At 44.0% G+C, this 26959-nt stretch overlaps 3 protein-coding genes across 4 annotated transcripts in view; 2 read left to right on the top strand and 1 right to left on the bottom strand.

Annotated features, from left to right (window-relative positions):
* Positions 1 to 13375, top strand: part of lzts1 (leucine zipper, putative tumor suppressor 1) — a 20945-nt gene extending 7570 nt beyond the window's left edge. Inside the window, exons 1-9 of one of the 2 annotated variants that reach the window (XM_083644294.1) lie at positions 1334 to 1389; positions 6079 to 6398; positions 6494 to 6631; positions 7900 to 8059; positions 8191 to 8576; positions 9303 to 9476; positions 9704 to 9835; positions 11381 to 11575; positions 11871 to 13375. In XM_083644294.1, the coding sequence (XP_083500420.1) occupies positions 6180 to 6398; positions 6494 to 6631; positions 7900 to 8059; positions 8191 to 8576; positions 9303 to 9476; positions 9704 to 9835; positions 11381 to 11575; positions 11871 to 12407 (1941 nt within the window). In that variant the 5' untranslated portion in view covers positions 1334 to 1389; positions 6079 to 6179 and the 3' untranslated portion in view covers positions 12408 to 13375. Of the gene's footprint in view, positions 1 to 1333; positions 1390 to 6078; positions 6399 to 6493; positions 6632 to 7899; positions 8060 to 8190; positions 8577 to 9302; positions 9477 to 9703; positions 9836 to 11380; positions 11576 to 11870 lie in introns of those variants that run through there. The other variant, XM_083644293.1, reaches the window with a different exon arrangement.
* A 3959-nt stretch (positions 13376 to 17334) lies between these two features.
* On the bottom strand, positions 17335 to 19050 carry hspb11 (heat shock protein, alpha-crystallin-related, b11). Its single transcript, XM_083644325.1, has 5 exons — positions 18850 to 19050; positions 18572 to 18678; positions 17706 to 17774; positions 17568 to 17611; positions 17335 to 17465 (listed from the first exon to the last, which is right to left on the bottom strand). Exons 1-5 carry the CDS (start codon positions 18939 to 18941, stop codon positions 17373 to 17375), a joined length of 405 nt encoding a protein of 134 aa, XP_083500451.1. The 5' UTR covers positions 18942 to 19050; the 3' UTR covers positions 17335 to 17372.
* An 84-nt stretch (positions 19051 to 19134) lies between these two features.
* Positions 19135 to 25532, top strand: smn1 (survival of motor neuron 1, telomeric). The gene is made up of 8 exons (XM_083644303.1): positions 19135 to 19238; positions 19630 to 19701; positions 19904 to 20029; positions 20301 to 20492; positions 22071 to 22247; positions 23030 to 23107; positions 24819 to 24926; positions 25258 to 25532. Exons 1-8 carry the CDS (start codon positions 19191 to 19193, stop codon positions 25318 to 25320), a joined length of 864 nt encoding a protein of 287 aa, XP_083500429.1. The 5' UTR covers positions 19135 to 19190; the 3' UTR covers positions 25321 to 25532.
* The last annotated feature ends 1427 nt before the right edge of the window (positions 25533 to 26959 follow it).

Consider the following 26959-nt stretch of genomic DNA (forward strand, 5'->3'; position numbering starts at 1 on the left):
AAATATAAAGTGCAAGTCTCTCTGCACAGGTTGAATGATCACATTAAGGTCATGTTATGAGTTGAATTTCAACAAGCCCCTTTATTGATTTTTGGTGAAGATATCGATGGTGGTTTATCTCGAACGCTGCCGGGCAAAATTGTTCCTGTCTGTTTCCTCACACAAAAAGGAAGTCTACTTACTTTTATCTCTGACAAAAATATAGGATTTATACTTGTTTTGTTTTGTCAGCAACAGCGTTTAGGGACCATCTCTCCCCCCTGTTTGGAACAGAGCACCCAGCATGTTATCCTGATTGTATTTCATCCAAATGGCTTTTTGTCAACAGAGTGTATTCTATGGGACGCCCAGGGCTCTGCTGCTTCTCAGAGACGTGTACTACAGCAATGAGAAGTGTGTGGTGAAAGTGTGTGTTGTTTGTGTGTGTACCAGTGTGTGAGAGAGGACGTGCGTATACGTGTGTGTGTGTGTGTGTGTGTGTATGTGTGTGAGCGAGCAAACAGCATGGACGAAGTATGGTGGTTAATCACTATAAAACTGAAGTTCTCCAGGCCTCTCATTGTGATGAGTAGTCATTTATTTAACACTCAAATATGGTCCTGGGCCTTTTCGTGGAGAATAGATCAGCGGGCAGACAAGAGTCCACACAAAGCGCGGCACACTTCACCAGACAAAGAGAGGAAAGAGAGAGGGCAACGCCAAGCGCCCTTTCCCCCCCCGGGCCCCCCTCTCCTCCAGCCAAAGTGTTGTTTGTTCAGGGTGGGTGCAGGGCCCAGAGCTGGGTGGAGGGATAGAGATGGAGGGAGGGAGGGAGGGAGGGATTGATGGAAGGAGGGAGGGAGGGGAGGATGAATGGTTATTACACAGTTAGTCGATGGAGGAGTGGGGGGGTGTCTGCGGGTGATACTGGGGAGAGCAGGAGGGGGGGGGACAAAGGGGGTGTAAAGGATCCTTTGTGTAGGATAGGAGTTAATCACTTGAGCGGCACACGCCGGGTCTATGGGAGCACATGTTGTACACTGGCTCCCCTGGGGGGAGCGAGAGGTCGCAAAACACACACACACACACACACACACACACACACACGTGTGCACACACACACACACACACACACGCCCACGCACACAACTGAATTTCCATGTCAGTTATAATGCAAAGCTGGGTTCCCACTGACTAGAAAAGCAGGAAGACCCACCCCCTCAACAGAACAGTGTTAGCAGAGCATCCTGGTTGCTGCGATAGTGTGAGGCTTTCACTTGCTGCTGCCGGACGGTTTATTCCAGGACATACACACACACACACGTCTGCCTGTCCGTTCACTTCCTCCAGGACGGGATAGATTGCTCTGCTGGAGCCTGGCTAGAGATGGATGCGTAGTTGGAGCTGGCAGTAAGTAAAATCTATTGTTTCATGACTGCAGGCTTATGTCGGCCGTGAATGCTAATATCCCAAATTGACGGGGAAGACGGGCTGTTTGGGGATTTAGTGGCAGGCATCCTGCAGGCACACAGGGAATAGAGGCAGTCATCACGGCCACGTCAGGGACTGTTTACACCAGTGGCACGTGGTGGGATAGCTTTGCTTTGTGTACGTTGCACAGGTGCTGCTAATTCAAGCACAGCATATGCCATTACTCAACATCTCCAGGAGCTGTTTACCTTGTAGATTATGTTTTGCACTCCATCCTGAATCAAAGAATTTGTTAAGATTTTATGTTTGGTGTCAGGCTGCGAGGGATGATTTCCAAGCTGCTGTAAACGCGCTGCCTTTCATGATTAAAGGCCTTCTTTCACCGCGAAATTATTTGTCGTTGACACCACTGCTGTCATATATTCAGCAGAAATAGAGAGGATAAATATGCCATAGCCACTGCACAAACTCTCCTCCTCCCAAGCCAGCCTCTTTCTTGAGTATGTTACTCTCTATCGCTTGCTATCTGTTTTTGTTGCCATTATTCTCGTTATCGCGAAACATCTATTTTGTACACACCTCATCTCTCCTCTCCTCCTTTTCTGAGTGATGACAAGTGACAGCCATGTTCAGCATCACCCTCCTTTATTCAGCATCTTCCTACTCAAGCCTGCCAATCAAAGGCCTCAGAACAATGGACGCCGACGACTCTGTGTATCTTACCAACGCCACCATGCAGAGAGGGATTCGCCACGGATTAGCCCCTCACTAAGTGTAACTCAGCATTATGGGGCTGTTATGGCGGGCTGTTTGGCCCAGGCTTTTGTTCCTGTGGTCATTATGAGATGCTTAAGCGCTGAGGACCAGGTGGTCAGGGGGGCACACGGGCCTGATCAGCTCGCATGGAGCTAGAGGGATCACTGAGAAGACTTTCCCCCTGTGGGTTAGAGATCATGACTCGCGACATCTGGGGTCTGTTTTCCTAAAGTGTTGGTGGGGGCTGGCAGATAGAAGGGCGCATCACCCTAAAGAGAACTGTGAATAAAAAGCCCTTGTGGATTGTAGAAGAGGATGTTAACACAAATGTTCTCACGACTCTAATCTGTCCAAATGTTTAGCGTGCTTAGTTCAATGGTCTTTTCACGATCAGGGAACGATCACGCTGATGATTTATCATCAGACAAGAGACCTTTTGGACACTCCAAAGTCAAGACCCATGACCAAAGGCAATCAGGGACTTCAGTATTAGGGCCCCTAACGGCCTCTCAGAGCATATTAGCTAGCCAGATCAGTATCTTCTTTTAAATCTCTTCTTAAAACACACTTTTTGACTTGCTTTCCCTGACTGAGATGCTGGAAGAGAAAGAGTGTAGGACATATCTGTTTTTGGATAGACTTATGCAGCAATATTACCTTTTAGAATATTATGCACTTATTCGCATTGTTTATAGCAGTGGTAGCCAACACGGTGCCCGCGGGCACCTGGTCGCCCGCGGGGTGGCGCTGTGGCGCCCGCAGGCCACGTTCAGATTTTTTTTTTTTTTTATATATATTTTAAATTTTTATAGAACACAAACAAGACAAAACAGACAAACAGGCTCAGACACAGGGGAAAGAAAGAAAAAAACAAACAAAAAAATATAATCAGAAAAATGTATTATTTTGTTTTTCTCCTCCCTTCCCACAATAACACGAATGTAGAAGATAATTGGTTTAACAATGCATACGTTTTAAAAACGTTTATTTTCTGTATATAATTAATTATTGATTAACTATTTTGATCCGCCTGGGCTGGGGTCAAAGTTTAGTTTTACGTTACGTCACTACGTCATTCACTCTGCAACAGTGCGACTGCCAGCTGCCAATGATTATATCAGTCGGCTAAGCTAAATGATGGAAAGCAAGAACAATGGCAGAAAAGAAAAAGAAAAAACATTACCAATTTCACGAGGAGTGGGAGGAAGAGTTCTTCTTCACAACAGTGAAAGAAAAGAGTGTATGTCTCGATTAAATGCATAATACTCATTATTTAAAGGTAAATCAAGCAATTTCAACAGGTAGCCCCCCACATGACTCTCTACCCTTCAGGTAGCCCTCGACCTCAAAAAGGTTGGTGACCCCTGGTTTATAGGTTTGCTGTTTTATGTTTATTTTTGTTTTGGTGAAAATCATTTTACGGTAACTGCTTTTCTTTTCATATTATTCGTGTTTCAATCATGAGAGACCAGTGGGTAAAATTTGACAAGCAAGCTTTATTCACAAAGAGCATGGCAACTAATTTTGGCGTAATAACTCCGTGGTAAGATGACCCTCTTCTTGTGGTGAGAGACGAGGGCATTTGCTCAGTCTAGGATAGAGAATCCCCCCTGTAGGGAATTCTTCGGGAGTGAAGACATTGGTGGTGGACTGGGGAGGTGGGTGGGGCGAAACACAGCTCCAGAGAAGACGATCAGCCCACGTACAGCCACCACTCAGGTGAACGATCAGGGAAAGGATGATGACGCGCTGACCATGGCTATATATACTGCCATGTCATAGGCTCAGCAGCGACGTCATAACAGACATATTGACAGGGGCTGATTGGCTATTGAGGATGGGGTTGAGTCAGTTGGGGATGAGTCAGGAGACACACACCATAACAGACGTCACACTTGACTTATGTTGAGAGCTGCTTGCTATAGCTATGATATGAGGTAACGTGACTGGTCTCCATCTTGAAACTCGAGACCCCATTTTATTGTGTTAATATTGTAAAGCACTTTGTAACTGGTTTCAAAGGCGCTATCCAAATAATGTTGATCATTATTTATTTATTTTCTCCCATTTTTCACCCCCATTAGTGCTAATTTTTAAATGTATTTATCCTGGTTGCTGCTCCACCCTCTGCTGATCTGGGGAGAGCCGAAACTGGCTCCATGCTTCCTCCGAGACATGGTCAGTTAGCCAGCCGCTTCTTTTCAACTGACAGGGGAAGCTTCACCGGTAGGACATAGCACGTGGGAGGATCACGCTATTCCAACGAGTTCCCCTCCCTCTGAACAGGCGCCCCTAACGACCTGAGGAGGCACCACATCAGCAACCAGGATATTGCATGTTTTTTTGTTGTTGTTTTTTGTTTTTGTTTTTATGATCAATTGTTTTTATTTTTATATATCATATATAATAAAACAAGGACAGTCAGAACACTTCTGATAATATAGAAACATAGACATTACACCTGCCATGAAATACACCGTACATTACTTCTTCAACTAGGTGAAGGTGTGCAATATTCAAGATACAGTAAATATCGTCACCACAGTATCAAAAATAGGAATAAAACAAAATTATTAGTGAAGGCAAGATTAAACGGAAAGAATAGCCCATGTTAAAATAAAGAGATAAATAAAATATTTCTGTTCTGATTGAGCCCACCCACCCCCCATCCCACCCCCCCTCAACCCCAGAAGGACCCCATATCAGCGACTAAACAAGGGATTTGATCTTTGTCAATGCAGCATCCCAGAAGTCTATGTTTGGAATCTTTGCATCGTTCATTCTTGCAATGGATCCTTCAATAGACACTATATCCAGAAATGAGAGCAACCATTCCCGCTTAGATAAAATATGGGGAGGTTTCCATCTACAGACAATCATTTTCTTTGCTGCTGTAAGGCCTGCTAGCCACAGCCGCTTCTGTGATACAGAAAGATCTAAATCAGAGCTATCATTAAGGAGCAGCACTTGTGGAAGCATAGGAATAAAATTACCAACAATGGTAGAGAAAGTATTTCACAAACCATTTTCCAGAAATCCATTACTTTTGGACATTCCCATATCATATGGATATATGTCCCTGGATTACCATAAGGACAAAATGAGCAATTAGGAGACTGAAGTATTTTAATTTGGTAGAGTTTCCTCTGAGAATTGCATGAGATATTGCATGTTTTTGGTGTGGGGTTCCTATATGAAGGAAACCCGCAGGGGGCACGGGGAGAACATGCAAACTCCACACAGAAATGCCCTTTTGACGAACCCCCCCCCCCCCCCCCCCTCGGGCGGCGGGCACTCGAGGACATGCGGACGGGCACGCATTCCTCCAGCGCTCACAGCGTCCCAGGTGGGAATCGAACCCAGCACCTTCTAGCTGTGAGGCGACAGAGCTCAGCTTACCACTGCACCACCACGCCCCCATGTTTATCACTATTTACTATTACTATTACAGCATATCGGATTTCAACAGATTACATCTTGCTGTGTCTGTCTACTATGGGAAAGACGCGCAGTAGCAAGAAGATAGATTCTATACTACTATAGAAAAGGGCTGTTTAGTGTTATTCAGATGGCAGTGCCAAGTGTTGAGCAGGCAGTAAGAAGCCTAATTACCAGTTTGTTTAGAGGAAGGGCACCCAAAGGGTTATTTGTCAAATTCAACGGCTGAGCCATAAATCTAGACACACAGAGCTGGGCACAGTGCCAAGTCAGCTTTTTTCTTCTTCTGTTTTCTCTCCACTTTGTTTGTTTTTGCAAATGTGAACACACCTGCTTCAACACTGAACGTCTGAATACAGTTGGTCACAACTGACCAACATTAGAAAGACAAACATTATTCACGTTACTGCTTCCAATACAACACCAACAGTGATATTGCCTGTATTCACTGTGTTTTTGTGTCTTATCCCACAGACTCATCTCCGGGGTCATGAGTCGCACCTTCTCTTCACCTCTGTATAACTCGACCGCCCGTGCTTCAACCCCACCCTGCACCCACCTATGCCGACGGGACCATGGGTAGTGTCAGCAGCCTCGTCAGCGGCAACAGCCTCCACAGCAAACACTGCAAGGCGTCCGAGTACAAGCTAAGAAAGGGAAGCAGCCACCACAGGAAGACCGCGGGTCGCAGCCTGGACGGGCTACTGAAGTACGGCTTCACCCAGGGTTCCTCGTCCTCCAAAGGCCTCTCCCATTCCCAGTCGGGGCGAAGCGAGGATTTCTTTTACATCAAGGTGAGCTCACCTGCTGAAAGCACGATGGGTCCGTAGGAATAAAAACACGAGTAAAACATTTGACTATTATAAAATGTTTTCCTGTTCCCTTCAAGGTGAACCATAAATCCAGGCCAGTGCACCAGAAAGCAGGACCAATGGAGGACCATGCTCGTGGAGGAAACAGAGATGGGGAGTCGGATGGGCGAGTGCAAACCAAACTGCTGCCCATGCCGGCAAAAACGACTGAAAGAGTGAGTAAACTACTGAGCTTGTTTTGTCAAGCTTTTACTAAAACATACACTTATTACCAAGGACAGACTAAAGACCAACTACTTTACACATTGACTTTTCTTTTCTACATCATTATCAAAGTGTCCTAAACTGGAACCGTCATTAACAAGACCTTATTAACAAGTCATACGAAAGCAAGACGAAAAGGGCGTTTGAAAGCCTCACGGCGACGTTATAAAGATAAACCACGCAACAGCAGGTAGTTCAAGAGGCAGCCGCCATTCCTCATAACCCGCGCTGAACCCTCCCAGCTTAAGATTAATGACCTGAGAACGCCTTGATCTTCTCAGAGGAGTCGTTTCTGTGCCAAGCGAGACGTAGGCAAACACTGAGTCTCCTTCAATAGGGCTTTATTCCCCGGGGCAAAGGAGAGGAATAGGAAGCGCGTCAGAAAGAGACAGACAGAGAGAGAGAGGACAAGGGAGAAAAAGAGAGATCAAGGGGTGATGAGAGTTCAAGAGAGAGATAGAGAGGGACAAGAGAACGAGAGACTATGCGCAAGAGAGAGAGAGAGAGAGAGAGAGAGAGAGAGAGAGAGAGAGAGAGAGAGAGAGAGAAAGAACAGGGGAAGGCATCCCACTTCGCATCATGAAGTCAGTGAGAAGGAATGCTGAGCTCACAAGCTTTAGCTCTTCCACTTCAGCAGTAGCTCATATTATTAATATCAGAGAGAAAGGCTATTCATCTTCCCGCAGACAGCACAAGGGGGAGAGATGCTGGATGCAGAGGGGAGGAGAGGAGGAGGGCAGAGAGGAGGGGAGGTATACGCTATAGCGCTTGCGAGCTTCTTGGACAGCACAGATGGGGCACGTGGAGTATAAGTTCATCGTTTGAAATGAGTTTTCATCTTTTATGACAGTCTAGTGAATTTAACTTGCAACTACTGCTGTGTGGCCTTACTGCCAGCTTGTAGTGAAGGCTGTGAAGCAATTCTGCACGCGTCGGCGGTTCTATTCTCCAATACGAAAAGACACGATTGGGGAGGAAAAAATCTATCCTTTTCATTTGTGTAGGCTTCCAGCACGTGACAATATTTATCTCTGTGAAAGCCAGTCATTATTATTTTGAAGATTTCGAGTGTGACTCATCCTGGGCTCTTTTTGCTCTGCTATCAGCTAAGAGGAGCCGCACTGAAGAAAGAAAACAGAGGGGGGGAATAGGGAAATAAACCACTGTCTTTCTGTCTGTCTGTCTGTCTGTCTCTCTGTCTGTCATTTGGCTCTTCTAGACCACTGCTGAGAAGTCACTGGTCCGTTCCACTGCCTTCAAGCCGGTGATTCCCAGGAGTACATCCTCCACGGACACAGGACACAGCCTGGAGCACATCCTCAGCCCTCTGGAAAAAACCAGGAGCCCAGATGCCAGACAGAAGCAAGACACCTTCTCAGGTCTCATCACAAAGGATTACCGTTTGTATTTTTGCAACTGTTTATCGATACTGCGTTGCCTTAAAATGGAGTTATGATGAATTTCAGATGAATTTGACATTAACATACGGCGTCGTCTCCTCTCATTTCAGGGACCCTTTCTGACTCGGGACGCAACTCGATGTCTAGCTTACCCACCCACAGCACCAGTGGCAGCCTAAGTGCTTCCACAGGCCCTGTCACTCAGTGCGTCGGCAGCTCAGCCCCGGCAAACGGCCAGGGAGTGCAACCCAATTTCCCTCCGTGGGTCAACGGGAACGGCGTTAACCTCGGCTCTAGCCCCGGGGCCGCTTTAAACGACAGTGGGCTGGCATGTAAGACTAATGGGGAGGCCGGCTCCCTGCTTTCTGCAGATGAGCCGAGCCTCCTCTCTGAGACAGCAGGTGGAAGCAGGTCCCCTATCAGCACAGATGAGTCACTGATCGAGCGCTTGGAGCAGAGGCTGCTGGAGAGGGAGTCTGAGCTACAGGAGCTACAGGTACCAAGCTCTCACGGGAAACAAACACGCACTCTTACACTGAATTAAGCAAAAGCAGGGTGTCCGGGTAGTGCAGCGGGAGATTCCCTGCCTATACCAACATAAGGGCCACAGGTTCGAGCCCCCGTGTGTTACCGCGTTCCCGGCTTGTTCAGTATACCATGTCTGCAGGTGGGAAGCCAGATGAAAGAGGACATGAAACATTTGATCATATGACTGTGGTTCATGTTGTATTTCACCTCAGACAGGACACTGCTTTCTAGTCTGAAATTGACCTAGATTTGCTAGAAAGATGAACAGCATTTGCGCTTTTTGCCAACTAGGGCGCTGCCACTGCCAGATGGTGTCACTAGGTTGACTGTACAGTACAGTACAGTAGTAAGGATTTGGAACATTTTGATGAATCAAAACAACCACAATCCAAGTCAGGGACACGACATACAGTATGCTGTGAGCCTGTTAGAATTCAAAATCCAATACTACCAACACTTAACTAGCCTGTACTCCACTACTGTACTGTACAGTACAGTACAGTACTCTACAGTCAACCTAGTGACATCATCTAGCAGTACCCTAGTTGGCGTAAAGGTGAAATGTTGTTCATCTTTCTAGGAGATCTAGGTAAATTTCAGACTTGAAAGCTATGTCCTGTCCTGTCTGAAGTACTCTTCATAAGTTGTACAGTTGTCCGACAAATTGTGAGGTTTCCTCTCCACCTTACAACAGGTGAGCTTTGAGGAGAAGGAGGTGGACACCTGCCAGCTGTTTGACGAGAGGCAGAGATACTGCACGGAAGAGATGGAAGGGCTGAAGCAGCGCTGCTCCACCAAGCTGCGACAGGTGTCCCAGAGGGCTGTGAGGACCCAGCAAGCACTGCAGCTCCAGGTCAACCAGCTCCAGGTCAGCTCACCTCCTCTCTTCTATTTCGGCTTGGTCCTCATCCCATCAAGCCTCCCTCGCCTTCACCCGTCGTTCTCAGATAGACAAATGACTGAATCAATTACGAGTCAGCGTTTTAACACTTTTCCATCTGAGACCAAAACATTATTTAGCAGGTGCTGCTCAGATATGCTACTTTTCACACACGTGTATAAATGAATGAAATGAGAAATTAATCTGATGTACAGGCAGAGAATGAGAGGCTTCAGGAGGACGTCTCCAAGCTGAGCCGGGAGAGGGACCTCGTGGAGGTCAGACTGAGGTCGTACAAGACAGAGAGCACACAGCTGGCCCCCACACTTGAAGAGACCCAGTGGGAGGTGAGACGTGTGTATGTGTGTGATCTCAGCTGGGTCTGAAACATTTCCTGTACATGATAATCCTGTACAACCTTGCAGACTGCTGCAAAGATGTAAACATATATAAGCCACATAACTTAGAATCCATTGTAAAACATGTAAAATAACTTTTGGCAATGTACCATATTATTCCCATTGATAACTGGGCAGTTTGGGCAAAAGAAACTATCCTACATGTCAATGTTCAATCAATCAATGGTATAATCCAGTGATTCCCAACCTGTGGTCCGCGGCCCCCTGGTGGGCCGCGAAGGTATTGCAAGTGGGCCGCCAAATCATTTCCCAAAAAGTATGATTTTTGGAAAAAAAAAAAAAAAAAAAAAATTCATTTTTTTTTTTGAAAGATTTTGAAAAATCATACTTGAAAAAGTATGATTTTTGTTTCTTTGATGTTATTGTTTTTGCTTGAATTGAAGTTTCATCTTTACATCATCTTTATATTGGGTTTGTGTTTATTTGTAACCCTATCGATTTAATGGGCTTTCTTCTGATATTTGGATTTTGTTTGGATCTGATATTGGATGTCAAATTGTTATGAGAATGCATTTTTCCATTGTTGAAGGATACCGTTATTTATTAATCATTTGTTAATTAGCCTGTTACAGACAGCCCCTTGCTTGTCATTTCTGACATCTGTGTGGTGCTGATGGACAGCTCCTTGAATGATTGGTGTGTGTGTGTGTGTGTGTGTGTGTGTGTGTGTGTGTGTGTGTGTGTGTGTGTGTGTGTGTGTGTGTGTGTGTGTGTGTGTGCGTGCGTGTGTGTGTGTATGTGTGTGTGTGTGTGGACAGCTCCTTGAAAACTGTAATACTGAAGGTGTTGCAACATGTTACAGGTGCTGTGTTAGTGACTGTGGAGCTTCCAACATGTTTCTCCTGTATTCAGTTCAGTCCTTTATGTTCAATTTTCAATAAAAAAGTGCTCTGAGAACGCATTATATGGCCTTTGTATTTATGGGGTCGGAGGTGGGCCGCGAACATTTTTGAGACATAAAAGTGGGCCCTGAGTTGGAAAAGGTTGGGAACCACTGGTATAATCAGTCCCTCAGAATCAAACAGCAAGAGCTCTTTTCAATGTCAAACTGCTTCTAGTCATGTCTCCTTCACATAATGCTTTCATCGTGGGGAAAGGTATGTCTCACTTTGTGTGCACGGAACAGGTATTTTGATTTTAAGACTAATTTCCCGAAATTTCGCGTTATATGTGTAGTTGAAGAGCAATAGCAAAAGAAAAAATAAACGCAACAATTTCACAGCTGATACAAGTCATTCAGAAGTGCAGGACATCACTAACTGATGTAGATGAGGCAAGTTGACGGAGTGTGGCTACATCAAAAATGTAAATGGCAACACTTCATCATCAAATCGCTAATGGAATGATGAATGTGTTCATAAATGGATGATGTCTAACAGTGTATGCAGTGTATCTGAGGGGTGGATCTTTCCTTCAAGTGGCATAAATATTAATCTGTTCCACCTTTCACCAATGATCTCCGTCCCCATGTAGGTGTGCCAGAAGACGGGGGAGATCTCCCTGCTGAAGCAGCAGCTGAGAGACTGCCAGGCAGACGTCAAACACAGGCTGAATGAGATAGTCAGCCTCCGGGCGTCAGCGAAGGAAGTCACGGCAAAGATGGAGATGCTCGAGAAACACAACAAAGATCATGAGGACAAGATCCGCTCTCGCACAGTAGAGGTTGAGGTGGGTCTGTTATTCGTTGATGGCAATTCAGCACACACTACAGTTCAAATAAAGACAAATTAAAACGCCCACGTGGTGGTACTTGTAAGATGGAAGGGTGCCTGCATTTAAGTGTTGCACTCCACTGTGACCTTCAGACTGTTTTTGCAATATCTATGTTCTAGCCCAGTTATATAATACAGTGCCTTCATATCATAACTGCGCTTATTTGACCTGTCAAATGTTTAGCCGTGTTGTATCAGTCAAAAAAAGTAGTCTCTCTCCTCTATTGAATATTTCACTGTTTCTGCTTCAGGTGTGCCAAAATGAACTCCAGCGCAAGAAGAATGAGGCTAACTTGCTTAGAGAGAAAGTGGGCAAACTGGAGACAGACATTCAGGGGATGAAGCAGGACCTGGCCTTGGCCAAGGAGCGGAGGCATGAACAGAATTTGAAGGCTCAGGCCCAGGCCTTAGACAGGCTAAACCCAGGCACAGTCTCCCCCGCCCAGGGCCAGGGCGAGGAGAACAGGGGGCACACCTCCACCAATTCCCTTCAGAGGGAGGTGGAGAGACTGAAGCGGCAGCTCGGGGAGGAGAAGGAGGCTCAAGAGAGGTTGGCCAACAGCTTCCAGCAGGAGAGGCAGACGTGGAACAAAGAGAAGGACAGGGTCCTCAAGTACCAGAAGCAGCTCCAGATCAACTACCTGCAGATGCACAAGAAGAACCAGGACCTGGAGAGGATCCTCAAGGAACTGACCACTGAACTGGAGAGCCGCACAGAGCTAGGCATGGATGCCACCTACAGCTCAGGGTTACAAACGTATGACGATGTCATTGCCACAGAGATTTGAGAGGGCAACGAGGGTCACTCACTCACTCACTTACGTTCAGTCAAAAGGACACTGACACTTGATTGTTCCTTCACCACAGATGTTTAGGTGTTTGCACACCATAAGGGTACAATTTAGGATCACTTTCTAATAACTGGAAGGCATCTCCTCTGTTAGATGTAAGTTTAGACGGGTTATTCAACTGTAAAATATGGTGTATTTTTATATTGACTAATGTCCAGGTCACAAAAACAAAAACAATAATAAAAACAGTGATAACACCGTTAAGACTTGTTTCAAAGTAAATACTTCGTTATTTAGTGTTCATAAGAAAATATTTTCCAATTTTCCTCGCCAAACTCGAACAGGGTCACTCATCATTCATCAATCATGTAGAATTTTGTAATTAGAAAACACCATTCGAGTGTTAGTTGATACAGGCCAGACAATAGCTGATTTATCTATTCCATGATTAATGTCCTATGATGACACATGGTAAGCAAGATAATCAACATTGGTTCACACATGTCCCCTACAAGCCTGAGAAATGACGGTGATATATGATATCATCTCATGTCTCAAAGAAGAGTTTATTTGGCCACATGCATCTTAATTTGGCCACATGCATCTTAGTTATAAAATTTCATGAGACATCATAATGCAAAACACAAGTCTTATGATGTGAACAGCAGTTCTGTTCACAATTATTACCCATGTTTTTTGCAACCTCAAAATATTAATGTTAAGCCCTAAATTTAATCAAATCGAGGGTGAAAAGGTCTTCAATTTGATAACTCAATATGCAAACAAAGCCAGTAGTGCAGTTAATATATTTGATTGTTTTAGTCATTCTCTGGGCATGATCAGTGACAGCATCTCAGTTCTAAATATAAGGCATTGCCACTGCATGTGTGTATTCAGGTGCTACTGTATTTACTGTATTTAAAGTCTTAACACACACTCACTCACTCAGTAAGCATGGCATCATTCCACTGGATGTATTATTTACACATTAAATCATTTCTTTATGAACACAAACTTCTGGATTGGCTTGATTGTGGGTCAGATTGGAATATGTAAATTGTGCCTGTGATCAAAATTGTCCAAATTGGAATTTTTGGGTGACTTTTCTTCTTTTTTTTATGAAAGTATAAGAAACATAGGCAGAGACCATGAAAACATTTGGTTTAGTGGACGATAGTGCATCCTCCATCCTCCATCATCTATGATGTTCTGTAAGCAAGCTGTGTGTGTGTGTGTGTGTGTGTGTGTGTGTGTGTGTGTGTGTGTGTGTGTGTGTGTGTGTGTGTGTGTGTGTGTGTGTGTGTGTGTGCGTGCGTGCGTGTGTTCATGAGATGGGGGCTGGATAGTGCGCGATACAAACAAATATTTTTTTTTGGGGGGGGGGGGGGGGGGGGAAGTAGAAACAAGGGTAGCATCCCAGTAATATCTCTCTCTTGCTGCCTCCAGTGTCCCTCCAATTTGATGAGAGCTGGCTGGCATGTGTCCAGCTGGAGACAACACTCCTTCATAGCAGCAGCCCAGGCCATTTGGCACTACTATTTTGGAGCTATTCCACCTCCCCACAAGGGCAAAGTAGTTTGTGAAGCAAAAGTTTAACTGGTCCACCTACTCAGGGTGCTCGGGGGGCTCACACAGACTATCAGACACAGAGATACACACTGCGCTGGTCAATACTGTGGCAATCTCTATAATGAGTCTGCTCACGTCAAGATTGCTGGGCACCCCACTACTACATTACATTACCCCAGCAGGTCAGCAGAGGTCTGGGGAGAGACAGACTGAGTGGAACTCTAATGATTATGAACAACACTCACGCGCTCAATGGACTCGTGTTTTTCCAGCCCTAACTTCTCATAGAAATATAATAAATAAATATTTAAAAGATATTATTCAAATGGGGAAGTGGAAAACAGACTGTGATAGTGCACCTATGGTAATGGCAACAATTCAGAGAGAGCTTCCTCGGGTGCGTCGGATGAGGAATTCAACATTCAACAGAATCAAAATTTTTGCAAATTGCAACCGGCACAACATCGTCCCTGGGCAAAAAAAAAAAAAAAAAAAAAAAAGCCTCAATGAATCAGTGTGTCTGCTGAGATAGATGCTAAATCTATCATTGCATTAGTCTTCTTAAGTGCCAAAACAGAAGAAGAGTTTGGGTGTACAGACTTGTTAAAAAGCAGCAAACGTTTCAGTCCTCAGACTATCATCAGAGCTCTGTCAACAGCGCATCAGTGCTGGAGCACTTATTTTGCTTTTGGCTCTTGTTTAATTAAAAGTAGGATTGTGCATACATCTCAGCAGACCCACTCATTAATTTAGGCTTCTCTGCCATGCTGGATATTGTGCGGTTTGCTCTGTTTGATTCATGCATGAATAGGGAATACATACAACAAACAGGATATTGCACTAGTCTGCATTGTGTCTGCTTTGTATGCTGATTATTATGATTGTTATTTTTAACTTTAATGCACTTCCATGTTGAAAGGAATATTGGTGAACCTTGTTGAAGCGCAACACAATATAAAGAATGTGTTGTGCTGTTAGATATCTCAAAGAGGAATTAGATTTTAAGACAGATTGCTTAGTAACACATACATGCTTGTATGCTATAAGATACTTTGTACTATTTATTTCACAACTGTACAAACAAATACTGTTTTTAGAATCAGAAATAAATCTGAATGCTTGAAACTGTGTTTTCAACTTGCCTTTGTCAATTCCTCATTGTCATTCACGCTTCCTCTCGGACTTAAATAACAAGAAGATTGTTTTCCTCCGCCTTATTATCATCTAATTCCAGCCTTTTGATAGTGTTTCCCTCTTCGCGCTCCCTCTCGGTATCTGTCATAACCGAGCTGATTGGACCAAATCAAAACCCACCCATCAAAACTGAAATCAAATTACGGCCCATTGTCAGCGTCTCTGCTGCTCCGCCGTTGACATGAAAGGAGGACCACACCGAGCAAATAACAAGCAGGAATTCAAAGTCATTGGTTTGACATGAAAGATAATTACGGCGCGGGGGGGGGTTCAAGATGCCATATAAGAAACATTAACTACACTCACATCACTGCATAAAATAAGCATACATATATAGCATGAAACAAACACTAAACTATACACCTTGCGGTAAATCTATCCTATGGTTTCTCCAATTACTGCTATTGCTAATGTGCTCAAATGGCAACCTGGTGAAAACTAACACAGAAAAAGCACTGAACAGGCAATCCATTTTAAATCTTACAATGTGTAAATGCAGACTACTGCAGGTATTGAATTCTATAGCTTTCCATATGAGTGTTTATCTTTTTCTTAGCTTGTTCATCAAACCTAGCACTTTCAATTATGAAATGTAATGTTGCAGCAGAACGATTGGGCAGGGGATGGCTTATCATATCTCACTTCTTATTACCGGTAAGTCAGCTGGACACACAGAGTGTGGGTCCAGCAGATGTCTCCGTGTGATTGGACAGCAGTTAGGCAGTCATCATTTCGCCCTGTCCTGCAGTGACATGATAATAATGTACTCGTGTCCTGCTGGGATTCTGATGATCAGCCGACAGTTAAGCACAAAAGGGTCTGAATTAATTAGCAACGAGGAGGAGGCGCGTTTGCAAACCTGTCCAACCAATATGCAAAAAGAAAAGAAAAAAACACCAGAAATGGAAAGTTTGTCTTACAGTACATTTCAGGGCGTAACCCTGGCAATACATTTAACCTTACAATACATTTCTAATACCAATGAATAATAGATGAGTCAATAACACTGTATCAATTTCTACCTTGCCTCATTACAAACTCACACTCAAATGCACTGTATCCCAACCTTATACCCCTAAGCAATTAGTTGTTGTAAAATGGCAGGGGACTAGTTATTCAGGAATGTATTTCATATTTTTTATTGGTTTATCCAGAGCCCTGCAAGCAGACATACACAGCCTCAGCAAGTCCCCAAGCTGCTCACAGTCAGCAGAGTAATTGGGGAGGGAGTCCCACAGGGTCCGAGCACTCTGCTCAACCCTTCGCTAGCGACATGCTGGAACGGCCATGAAGCTAGATAGGAGTTTGTGTGTGTGTGTGTGTGTGTGTGTGTGTGTGTGTGGAGGAGACAGAGTACTGGAGGTGTTCCTGGGTCCTTTGTGTGAGCAGGCCTGCAGTCTTTAGAGACTAGCTGGTTGGCCGGGAAACCATCTGGTCCCCTGCCCCCCCCCCCAGCTGCATGACCCATAGTTCCCATTTCTATGGGATTGTCCAATTCTGCTGATGGGGGGGTGGCATGGATGCCAATTTAAGCCCTCACTGTTCTTAATTAGTTCATTAGCTGTATCTCTCAGTCAGTACTAGGAACAGTTTATCTTTTCCCGTTTTGTGAGTAAATCTACCATTCTTCGCAGTCTAACTCTTTTATTTAAAAGCTTTGCCGAATATGACCTTACAAAATGAACAGGAACATTTCAATGTGGGGTGATCAGCCACAACGTGCATAATGCATTAACAACTACAAAAACATACAGTATGGGTTACCAAAGTCCAGATTTAGAACCAGATTTAAAATGGCACATCGGCTTTCATCCAAAAGCTTTAAACTGCAATGGTATCGATAAGATTGAGTTGACTAAATTAATTTTGTTTATACATTCATTGATTTTTGCAATCAATGCACATCACCTATTCATGGACCATGATTCCCAACCACCGTTACAGCTATTTGGCATGAGATAACAGTGTGTGTGTGTGTGTGTGTGTGTGTGTGTGTGTGTGTGTGTGTGTGTGTGTGTGTGCGCGCATGCATGCGCACGTGTGTCCCTTATCAAAACAGACTGAGCGTACAATGAGATTCATTCATATTTAATTTGACTAAATCGTATATGCCTTATACTGTAAGTAGAAAAATTTGCCCTAAGGCTTTACTTGCCTCTAGGCACAGTGAAAAGAGACATCAATCCGAGTGTGGAGACGTTAACTCTCCACACCGACTCTGTGCACCGAGACAAAGTGATCATATCCTGAGGTGATGATGAAACGAAGGTGGGTTGCACTGGTTCCATTCAGCTGTAAAAAAAAAAGAGAGAGAAGTGATGGCTTTATCTTGCTCTATCTGTTAATTCTATACATTCATGCGTTTCGTGCAAGAATATTTCCATCAGAACTTACTGAAATCGAATTTGACTGAAGAATCCCCTCTGTATGTTCAAATTCTGCAATGAAATGAGTATTGTTGATAGAAATTTCAATTCTTCTGCATTTGAAAAATGTGTGTCCTAACAGATAGACAGAGATGATCATCCTTACCTTTCTTTGCTACAGACTCGAAGTGAGAAGCATTATCTGAGGTATTCTTTTCTATCTTCAGTCGCTTCACTGCAAAAGAACCACGTGTAACAATATCAGTGCTCGTGACCAGTTATGTATAAATGGTTAGAAAAGTTTAGAACGTTACACAGACAAAATCAGTTACACCTTTGATAAAGATGAAATAAAACAAGCAATCATATGTCTTGAGAGATATATACAATTAAGGATGCACCGATGCATGTTGTGGTGTTGTGACAAATAAAGCGACAAGCGTGCTTGTCCCCATTTGGTTTGGGCTTAAAACTCTTCTTTATTTTTCTAAATGTGACGGAGAAAAGGAATGGACAAATTACTCTTCTGGAACCAAACCAAAGGTGATGTCACAATGCCATGTGACTGTTTTTAGCTCTATTTCCACATGGCCAATCATCTCTAGTAGGGTGTGTCCCACATTTTCCAAATCACCCCCCAAATAATAATAATTAAACAAGATACCAAATGAGATTTTTAATCCCTTCACACACACATGCCAGTAAAATAATATAGAATAATGATATTCGCCCAAGAAGAAGATAGGAAATGTCAAATAGAATTGAGCTACTACAGTAGGCTACTTGTGTATAATTGTAATTTGTCATTCAGTTTTAGAACTTTCAGTTCAATTGGATGGGAACCCTGAGAGATATGTGATCTTGCTTTGAGTTTTGACTAGCTATTTTAATTTGACATTATCTGTGGCTGTGCTGTGGGTATGGCAATTGCAAGATGCTTTCTGTTATCACAGGCTGAAGAGCATAATAAAATGTAATGTTGATCCCTCCCTAGAGGCTGGCTGACACTTATCAACGTTAAATGTGTCTTACCATTGTAGCAGTCCATTGTCACGACAGATATCTTCGTGGGTTCAGCAAAGCGAATTATGAACTCTTGAGGAAACATCCCAGTGGACATCCAAAATGTGTCAGGGTTTCTGGTGAAAGAGGAAAACAACACAATATGGCTTCACTCGCTCGTTTATCCAACGAGCAGTTTACCAGCAAGTCGCAGCGGAGATAATGTAGCTAATGCTTTTCAATTAATCTAACGCAACATTAACGAGATAGCTGGGCTAGTTAACGGTAAATCGGTAACGTTAACTTACCCATCAATGATGTTTTCTGGTGGATGATTCTCGTCGCTGGATGCAGCCACGACAACTTTTGCACCCAAAGAACTGAGGGGAGAGTTGATCATCGTCAGAAAATCAACGATTACAATCCGTGTGGCATTAGGTGGTGGTTAAAACACAACTAATTCAGCAAGACACGTCGATCTTTCTGCAAAAATAGCGCTAAATCCACAACTACCGTCGTTGCCAAGCCAACCAGCTTGTCGCAAGATATATATGTCATCAGTTTGGTGGTACGTCACCATTTCCGACGCACGTTTTCCGGTGCTGCTAGTGCTAGCCTAGCAGTTAGTGGTGAAATCTCTGTGTTTGTCATGGCGAATGGATGCAAAGAAATGCTTTTTACACGTGGAACTGGACACGTAAGTGATGATGTACTTGTACTAACCTTACTGAGGATAGAATGATAGCACAAGTGGCACATCCCAGACCAGGCTAGTGTTGGCTGAGATGACGAGCTAAGTTAGCTAACCTCAGCTCCATCTCACGTAAGCTTGGGTACCAAACAGACGGGAAAGGAAAAAACTGACACACTGACACTGTTCCACAGTGCAGGTTATTCACATGATGTCAACATGTATTCCTGCCAGCTTGCAAACACTGGACTGTGCAAAGACAAACCAAAAGACACCCATCCAGGAGTCCCCACCATCCTTATGCATCTGGTCCATGAACCTATGCATTTATAGTGGGAAAGGCTAAAGATGAATACTCTGCATAGATCCTTGTACCTTTTCACTTTTAATTTTTCAGAGTGATGATTCTGATATATGGGATGACACAGCGTTGATAAAGGCTTACGACAAGGCAGTCGCATCATTTAAGGTAAAACAAGACACCAAAGAACCAGTTTGGCACATCTACGTCCAGATACATATGAACAATTGATCCACATGTTGCACATCATGTACAACTTTCACACTAAAACCACAATTTGAGCAATATTTGGAAATGAGAGTGGATCAAATCTTTGTCTGTTTGTGCTCACTCTTCACTCCTTTGCTCTGTTGTTTCTTTTGTGTGCCAGACTGCCCTTAAGGGTGAGGATGAGTCTCAGTCGTCCTCGTCCAAGAAAGACTATCCAGGAAAAAAGCGCAAGAACAACAAAAAGAACCACAGCAGAAAAAGATGTAATGCACCTCCAGATAAAGAGGTTGGTAAACAGAATCATTTGAAAATATAGATGAGCAATACAAGTCGCTTGTCGATACCTCAGTGACAGCTGCAGCAGGACTATGGTTTATTTTAGCATTTCCATAATACTGTATATTACATTACAATAATCTGAATGAGCATTTCATCCACCTACTCTTTAATCCTTGATTTAAATTACTGCAGTCCAGGACAGAGACACTGGGATTGTTGCTATGCTTAGGTTTTGACCTTATGTTACAATTCAAATGCCTGTGTTCATGTTGTTACAGTGGAAGGTTGGGGACTCATGCTGTGCTTACTGGTCAGAGGACAGCCAGCTGTATGCAGCCACCATCTCCTCCATAGACGAGGAGAGAAGCACTTGTATAGTTGTTTATACAGACTACGGCAACCAGGAGGAGCAGAACCTCCAAGACTTGATTTCAGAGAAGTCTGAAGTCGAGGAGGAAACAAACGTCAAGGTATGGTGGTGCAAATACAATTACCATACGTACTATTAGATGAAGAAAACAATCCTTAAACACCCTAAAACAGTGTTTAAAAACAGCTATTGCTGGTATACTTTGCATTTCTGGGTAAATTTTGTTGTTAGGTGGTATATTTTTCTTAGACCCATGGCCAATTGGCCAAATGTAGATGACATGACTTCAGGTTGAGATCTTTCAAGCTACAGTGGACTTTGATAGCAAAAATAATGGAAAACAACATTTTTGGGTCAGTCCTTCAGAATCAAAAAAGAGCAAGGAGATCTTTCTGGAGTCACCATTTTGCACCGACCTGCTACAATCAAACAGAGATAAATCCATCATAGAAGAGGCAGATATATAAAAAAAAAAAATCACAGACAGTGGCTTCAATAGATCAGAATGCAATGCAGCCAGAAGACATGTTGTGTTTTGAGTCGTTTGAGTTCCAAAAGTTAAAAATGCAAAAGGATCCAAAAATGCAAAAGGATCCAAATCCAATGATGGATTTTCTGTTAAAGGATTTAATATTCTGGATCCTATCCATTGTAAATTAATTTGGATAATGGTTATAGATAAATTAAACTCTGTTCTTTGTTCTTTTCCTGTATATTGTTTACCTCATTGTTTCTTCACGCAAACTTAAAGTCGAGCTGAACCCAAAAATGACTTTTCTTTTCTTTTAGTTCAAATACCTGGGTATGCAGTGCACCTATTTAATAATGTATGCCAAAAGAAATCACAAAAATCTAATTTCTTTAGTTTTTCACACTTTTTCACATCAAAAGTTCATTTTTCAAGATTTCATTGATAACAGTAATCTACAGTTTGCTGACATCACCTACTACTATCAAATTTCTACCCCATTTCAACCAATCATCACAACATGGCAGCTGTCAATCAAATCTTCATTTCAGGATAATTTTCTCTTCCAAATGAAGAAAATGGCGCCTAGTGCCTGTCATCTGGCAGAATTCCTATCCCATAAACTAACTACTAACATGGCCAATTGTATGAAACATGAACAAAAAACACAAACGATAATGTCTAAGAATGCAAAGAAATGTAACTGGCTCGTTAAAACGCGCATTCCAGGAATATCGTATTTACAGAAATAGCGATAAAGGCGCGCACTTGAGAGCGTGGTTGTCAGGGGTCGCCCCTCGGAGATTCCAGGCAGGCGGGCAGCACCCATGCATCGGATTGTCCGCTCGCTCCGCACGAAACAGGTGGCTGCCTGGTACTCCGAGGATCCCACTCGCGTAGCACGACAACATGCTGAATCCCACTCGATTTGGGGGTGGAACACGCCATGATTGGCCAATGCCAAAGCCAGTCCCCAGAATTGTCAAATCAAATCATCGACACCCGGCATTGTGCGGCTTGTGGTCTGCCTCTCAACCCTGTCATCTCAGACAAGATTTGTTTGAGTCTCCGACGCTCGCGCATTTGCATTCGCCTCCGGTTCACTTCGACTTTAAGAAGAAGAAACTTTTCCAGAACTCTTTCTGTGTGTAGTCACAAAGATGAAAATTCATGTAAACGAAGTTAAAGCAATATTTGTCTGGAATTTAGGTAAAGGAGGCATCTTCAACGGAGGAGAGTGACAGGTCGTCCACGCCTCGCCAACACAGACAGCAGCCGCACAGCAAACCCCAGAAGAGTAAGCCCCACAGAGACACTCCTCCAGCGTGGGCTCCCGGCTTCCCTGGGTTTCCCCCAGGCCCGCCTCCCATGCCAGGCTCCAAACCGGTAAGACCAGAGACTCAGGGCCACGTTTTGGTCAAAATGTGTATGAACCCTGTTTATAGATCCCCAGTTTATATCTGCACGTTACTTGCGGGAACGTGTGTCTTTCTAGCAAAGGAGGTTGAGCCCTTCATTAGTGAGCTGAAAAATTAAACCAAGATATGAGAACTATAAATCTACAACACATTAGACTCCATACAAGCACCAGGATTGGCGAACGCCAACTCCAGTCCTCAGAACTGTCAAATCAAATTGACACGCTTTGTCCCGCCTCTCAACCCTCTTTCAACTCAGTCAATGTTTGTTTTCAGTCTGATACGTCATCGACCCTCTCTGATACCTGTTACTTGTGGTCTTTAAGTAGACTGTTATGACTGGGTATGAGTTTAGCACTGAGTATGAATTTCTTATCTAGTGGCTTACTTGGAGTGACATAATGACATAATGTACCACTGTATATATGAATGTAAGTATGTATAACCACAATTACAAAATAGAAAATAAATAAAAAAATGGTTGAGGTGGTGTGCTCTTGGGTCTTCTTTCTCGCAGAATGTGGTATATTCGGAAGTTGCTGAGATTCCTTCCAGAAACTGGGCAATGGCCTCGACTGCACTCATATCTCATATGTAAAACAGAACAAACTAGGGAGGGTTGTTGTCGAAGCATCCTTTTTATGCAAAATGTGCATAAAATATGCGAGATGTGGGTGGCTCTCTTGTGAATTCGGTATTACCCAGGTAGATCACAGGGTGTTTTGAAGCCTTTCTTCTTTTCCTCTACAGGGGGGAAGCAGGCGATCTGGTGGTCCGGGCCCCGCACCTCCTTCCTGGCCTCCCATGATGATGCCCTGCGGCCCACCAGTGAGTGTTTTGGTTTGTCTGTTCTGGGCTAGTGTAGAAACATGACCCCTCCCTATGTAGATATAAAGGACACATTCGAAGATAACGTAAACACAACAATTCTTATTTTCAGGCGATTATACACTTATTTATTTATTTATTCAGATTTTGTCCCCTATTTTGTCCCCAATTGTACTTGGCCAATTCCCCTTGCTGCCCCGGTCGTTGCCCCACCCCCACTGCCAATCTGGGGAGAGCCGTAGACACACACATGCTTCCTCCGAGACATGTGCAGTTGCCAGCCGCTTCTTTTCACCCGACAGCGGGGAGCTTCACCGGCAGGAAGTAGCACGTGGGACACACTTGACCTTTAAGCAAGGGTGTCTGAACTCTGTATACAAAAGCACACATTTGCATATACACTAGGGGTGTCACGGTACATGTATTCGTCCCGTGAGTTTACGGTACAACCCTCACGGTACCTCGTTTCACGGTACATGAAACGACACGACGAATACGTCAAATCCAGAAGCACCTAAACGCTGTTTGAACGGCATTGAATTGAATTGAATTAAACGGCACAGAAGAAGACACACCAAAACAACACAAGGGCCATAGAAATCCGCGTTCACAGAATGGGACGTTTTGTGGCGATAAGCTGTTTTGCAAATTCTGTCAACATCAAGCCAACGAGGTAAGCTTGCCAATGTAACGTTATGTAGCCGCGACAAAGTCCTTTATAGTTGCGCGTTGCGGCTAAACGTTACATAACACTGACAAAGCTGTTAACTTGTAAACAAGCAACATACATCGCGTGGGATGAGTGATGCGGTCAAGCAGACATCTGCGGATGCAGACAGGCAAGCTGCGGTGAGGAAGAGGCGATGACTCCTTGTCATGTTCCAATAATCCATTAGATGACCGAACGTAATCATATTATGCTAAACAAAACTCACATCCAATAACGTTAAGGCGCTGACAGGGTTCTTTCCCGTACTTACTGGGAAAGTGAAACCCACCCCGTTGTCTGTCAGACAGTGCGGGTATCTTTCAACAGGGTTTAGAAGTTTTTCTTCTTCTGCCGTTTTATTCTTCTTCTGAACATGTAGGTATTTTGACGTTGACTAAAGAAACACTGCCGCCTAGTGGCCGCTTTTAGATAGGATTCCAAATTAGTGCTTACATCAAACGCAAATGCTACATAAAACAAATACAACAGGGGGAGGGGTTGGTGGGAGTATTAGGCTACTCCACACATGCGCTCTGTTTACAAACTTGTGTACAATAAAGATTTAAAGTGGGGGGAAATGCCTTTGCCCTGTCAAACAGCTGGAATACAGACATCTGAGAGGGAGGCGCACCCCACACTTTGAAAATCACTGCTCTAGAGTAAAACCTTTTTGTGTGGATTGCCTAGATCTTATTAAATAGTGGACATTTATTCATTCCCACATATTAGACACTATTTCTGATGGTAAAAATAGCGTAAAAAGCAGAATTCAGACTTATTCAAAGGGGAAAAAAACAGAATTTGGGATTTGTTGCTTTTTTTCCCCGTTTTCGTACCGAACCGTGACCCCAAAACCGAGGTACGTACCGAACCGTGACTTTTGTGTACCGTGACACCCCTAATATACACCTGATAAATCGAGACCAAATGTGTATAGAGCAGAAACCTCACCAGATCTCAGCGTTTGTGTTCTCTGATCACACCCATCTCCTGCTGCCATAGATGATCCCACCACCTCCACCGATGAGCCCTGACATGGTGGACGACGAGGCCCTGGGCAGCATGCTCATCTCCTGGTACATGAGCGGCTACCACACTGGATACTACCTGGTATGTGCACATAGCCTGACCTCCTTTTCACCAGTCGTAATGCAAGAGATGTAACGGAATCCCAGCTGGTATTTACAGGTTCAGCCACTTGTGCTGTGTAGCTAAAGAGTAGTGGGAGTAGACATGTAGCAATGTGGGTATGAGGTTTGCCTTTTTTATGGATGATGTTCCATTCATGATGTTATGCCTCTCTGCTGATGGAACCATTTTACCAAATAGCTGCAGCCTCATGGTTGATGTAACGCCTTGATTTTAAAAGCAGAGCTATGTTAATTTCACATTTTAACAGCAGCGCTATGTTAAGGTCATGCATTTGTTCTGTTTTCCCTAGGGGTTGAAACAGGGACGCAAAGAAGCCGCCGCCAGGAGTAAATCTCAGCCTCACCACAAATGAAATGATCAATGGTTTCAGTGAGTCAGGCCCTCACCTGTGAGGTGATACAGCCCCAGCCCCACCCCCCCACCCCCCGTTGTGCCTGACATGCGTCCGTCTCCTCAGTTTCTCAGTTTCGGCATTGCAGATGGAATTGTTATGTACATGGTATTATTGTTTCACATTTGTTCAAGGGGGGGGGACAGTTTTGTATTCTTTGTAAATAAATGAATTAAAGGCTATCTCAGCATACAGCGGTAACTGGCTTTTGTTGTTGCACTGTACATGCAGACCCTGTTGGGAAATGTCTTAGACTAGACAGTGGAGGCCTGTAACTGTGGGCACATTTTCAGTCAACATGCATTCAGGAATTGTTAAGGAATTACCTGCTGGAGATCAGTTCATTCAAAAGAGCTGTATGCCACGGCCCACGGGCATGATGTGTATATGGTTGTAATGGCAAGTATTGTCCAGCAGAAGTCAGACTAATGCAGTCCCATGGCAGGAAAACATTGCATGGATCCCTGGTGTAAAAGCTGTACTGCCACACAGAGGAACTCTCCAGTTCTAATGGTGCATCTACTTACTTCACACTTCACTCTTCTGGATTGACAAGGACTTGATTGCAAGCCAGACTTGAGTCGTGCTCTACTCCCTCTGGTGGTTTCCACATAGTTAATTCAGGGTATTGTTGCAGTGTCTTGCATTCAGGCTCTCCCTTTTCCCTGAGGTCTTCCCTCGTCCGCTACCCAATACAGGGTCACATCCATCATATGTTATGAAATTCACATTGTGCACACTTGATGGGTGCACACTTCAGGGCGATGGTAGACAAAAACCAAGAAACTGGGTCTGAAACTTGATAAGCTCATTTTAATGTCCACATGAGAGGAGATTTGGAGGTCATAGACGGAACATATTCAACTATTTTAATATCCACAGAATAGGCAATAATGTTCAAATTATTACTTTCATAATGTTGCATGATCCTCTGTGAAGAGCCAGAGTTTCATTACTTTCTTGGCTCTAATATACTCTACGTTGATACCTTTTAAGTCTGCTCGCCTATTATTAAAGGTTTTTCGACTTATCCTGCGCTGTCGTGAGAACTAATTCTGGACTGTTGATTTCAACATTATAAGCACAGCACAGTACAGGAAATAGGGCAGGGGCTGTAGCCTACACATGACGGTATATATTTAGACCATAGAAAGCCATGTGTAATTACAGTGGGAACAGCCAGTCATTCTGCTGGCTTGTAATGCTTTCATTCTGTGAAAAGGAGGCGGCCAACAGATTTCCCATGCTGCCTGCCTGCATACACCCACTCCCTTGGCTATCAACTGGGGGGCAATGGACCTTTGTGTGTGTGTGTGTGTGTGTGGGGGGGGGGGGGGGGGTGGCTAACAAAATAGGGTTTTGTGGGGTAGGATGGAGCAGCATGATAGTCTCCTGTCTTGTACCATGTGATCCTCCCCCAGCTGCTCCGGAGCGTCTGACTGAAGAGCAGCGTCTTTGTTTGTGTGCTGACTCTCAGGCTGACATTGTACACCCCGCTGTGTCTGTGCCAATGGTCTGCTTCTTATACTGTAGCACTCCCTTTTGTTGATGCTGCTTTGTGTGCGCGCCTGTGAGCAAACCAAGAGAGAAAACAAATGAC

This window comes from Poromitra crassiceps (assembly GCF_964638095.1).
Source record: "Poromitra crassiceps genome assembly, chromosome: 10".
In the NCBI taxonomy this organism is placed as follows: Eukaryota; Metazoa; Chordata; class Actinopteri; order Beryciformes; family Melamphaidae; genus Poromitra; species Poromitra crassiceps.

Bases quoted from the DNA above. Each gene is read 5' to 3' on its own strand.
- hspb11 (XM_083644325.1), bottom strand. From the start codon at position 18,941: ATGATCAACTCTCCCCTCAGTTCTTTGGGTGCAAAAGTTGTCGTGGCT. The intron at 18,679-18,849 runs GTAAGTTAACGT...CTCTTTCACCAG, and splicing joins CCAGAAAACATCATTGATGG to AAACCCTGACACATTTTGGA. The intron at 17,466-17,567 runs GTAAGTTCTGAT...TTTTTTTTACAG, and splicing joins TTCAGTCAAATTCGATTTCA to CTGAATGGAACCAGTGCAAC.
- smn1 (XM_083644303.1), top strand. From the start codon at position 19,191: ATGGCGAATGGATGCAAAGAAATGCTTTTTACACGTGGAACTGGACAC. The intron at 19,702-19,903 runs GTAAAACAAGAC...TTTGTGTGCCAG, and splicing joins AGGCAGTCGCATCATTTAAG to ACTGCCCTTAAGGGTGAGGA. The intron at 20,030-20,300 runs GTTGGTAAACAG...ATGTTGTTACAG, and splicing joins ATGCACCTCCAGATAAAGAG to TGGAAGGTTGGGGACTCATG.